The sequence below is a fragment of the Puccinia triticina genome, chromosome 2A (assembly GCF_026914185.1).
Source record: "Puccinia triticina chromosome 2A, complete sequence".
In the NCBI taxonomy this organism is placed as follows: Eukaryota; Fungi; Basidiomycota; class Pucciniomycetes; order Pucciniales; family Pucciniaceae; genus Puccinia; species Puccinia triticina.
The window spans coordinates 8587835-8589882 of NC_070559.1; the positions used below are offsets into that span (position 1 = coordinate 8587835).

A 2048-nucleotide genomic window follows, 5' to 3' on the forward strand; every position below is an offset into this window, starting at 1 on the left:
ATATGGAGTGTAAAGGGTATATAGTACCAACCTTTCTTACATGACTCTCCAGGTGGCAGCCAAGATCATACAAGATACCAAACTTTTCTTCAGGGAAATCTTCCAAGAGGTTTTGCAGGATTGAAACCGGGTAGTATAATCTGCAGGGTTGGAGGTAGCATTAGTGGTTTGTACTGAGGGAGTGATTCACATGTACTCACTTTTTGCCAGTCTTGTATATGTTGACAAACATTAAGGGAATATTGTGACAACAGGTACTCGCAAACAAACCATTGTCGTCACATTTCTCCCAGCTTGTTTCACCACGTGTGTCGTTGGCCGCTTTGTGTGAATCAGAACAGGGCGGCTATTTTGCACACGAATTACATCAGTAATCATTGTGACTTGCCAAGATAAGATTGACAGGCAGTGCTTACATCAATGCCTACAGCGGATGCCTCAGTTGCCGCAAATTCAGTTGCATCCGGGCTGATCTTTGATGGCGGAATGAAGCTTTTGGGGTACTGGGTCTCGAGTGGATCGTCTTTACTTGCATATGCATAGTGCCGTTGTTGGAAGTTGCCGTCCAATGCCACGATTATAGTTGGTTCGTCCTGATGAGCCTTCACTTCATTTTCCCTAGGTCCAAAGCAGCGAGGACATTTGCTTGCCCATTGTTCAGTAGGGGTTAGCTGCAATCCTTCTCGAAAAAAGGTACAACAGTTAACTTGAATACAAGCGTAGAGATCTACGCTGTAAGAAAATGGCACCCAAAGAACTCGTTTGCGGTATTTGCCTCCACGAGAGTATGATGGACGCTGAGATCGTGAATCCAAGAAATTGCATAAGGCCTTGACAAACGCAGAGTTCGAGACCACCGCCGATCTAAAGAGGTGGTAGTGGAATTGAAGCAGTCGGATTGAGAAAGCCGTTTGGGGACAATCAGGTGAGCTAGCAAGATATCCATAGTGGATTAATCGGATGACGTCGGGAGTACACTTGCAGAATGGCAAGTCAATTGATATGCACCGGGCTGAGCAATGAATACCACCATTAGCGATTTTCATTAAGTTTTGTTTGCATAGGAGTACTCACTAATAATGTCAAAGCAGTCAATTTTTCTTGAGTGAACTTGATCTGGCTGGCAAGTACACAACTCCGAAGGAAATACTCAAGTTCCATACGCCTCCGGTCTGTTTTGGTACGTCCAGTTTGAGGTTTTTCTTTGGCAGAGCAAGAAGGCAGCAGTGGCGTCTTTTTCAAGTTGCATCCAGCGATTTTGGAGTCTAACACGTGCTTCGGCATATCGGCGGGCTTGGTGATAGCTGGCATGGGCAGAACTCGGAAGATTACCTAGATCCACTTGCCAATCGGGATCGGTGTAACTTCCGATGGGAGGTTTGTAATTTGGATGGTCGGGCTGCTTGTTATTGATGTCTTCCCAGACTCCAGGTTCGTGGTCAGCATCAATTTGTCCGAGTCGCTGTCCAATTCTAACATCGCGTTCTATTAAAGACTGTTCTTCAAGTTCCTGTCAGGCGTTGTTGTTCCAGGCTCTTCGTGTTCGGTTGCGACGGGGTGGAGGTCTTGTATTGACTGATTGTGTGCGCATATTGGGGTGATTGGATTGAGGCATGGTGGATGATGGTTAGTCGGCAGCGTGATTGAGGTGCTTTGGGGATGTGATACATTGAAATATGTAAATATGTACATACGGGGTACATAGGTCACGGCACCATGAGGGCTTGATGACTAATCATGGAGGACTTGTCGAGTTTTGGCGGAAATGTAGCCGAGGTGACACGCGGAGAGGCGAGGTTGGGCAAGGTCTGCTAACTGACTATCCAGCAGGTTTCATGCACCGTGTGCATGTACTTCTGTATAGTCAGGGGGGTATCGAAAGGGGTGAAGACCCTCATTGTCTGGACCGACAATACAACCACAGAGACGGTCATACGCCAACGGAAATCCCGACACCCAGCGGTCAACGAAGAGTGGAAGCTCATACAGAAGACCCTGGTGGAAATGGAGATTGATATTGTGTCAAAACGTGTCACCTCCGCCGAGAA

The 2048-nt window shown here is 47.0% G+C and overlaps 1 protein-coding gene across 1 annotated transcript; it reads right to left on the bottom strand.

Moving 5' to 3' along the window:
• Positions 1-1150: 1150 nt before the first annotated feature.
• PtA15_2A904 (uncharacterized protein) lies at positions 1151-1615 on the bottom strand (the record flags this gene model as incomplete). The annotated part of the gene is made up of 2 exons (XM_053166973.1): positions 1151-1510; positions 1577-1615. 2 exons carry the CDS (start codon positions 1613-1615, stop codon positions 1151-1153), a joined length of 399 nt encoding a protein of 132 aa, XP_053018142.1.
• Positions 1616-2048: the final 433 nt, after the last annotated feature.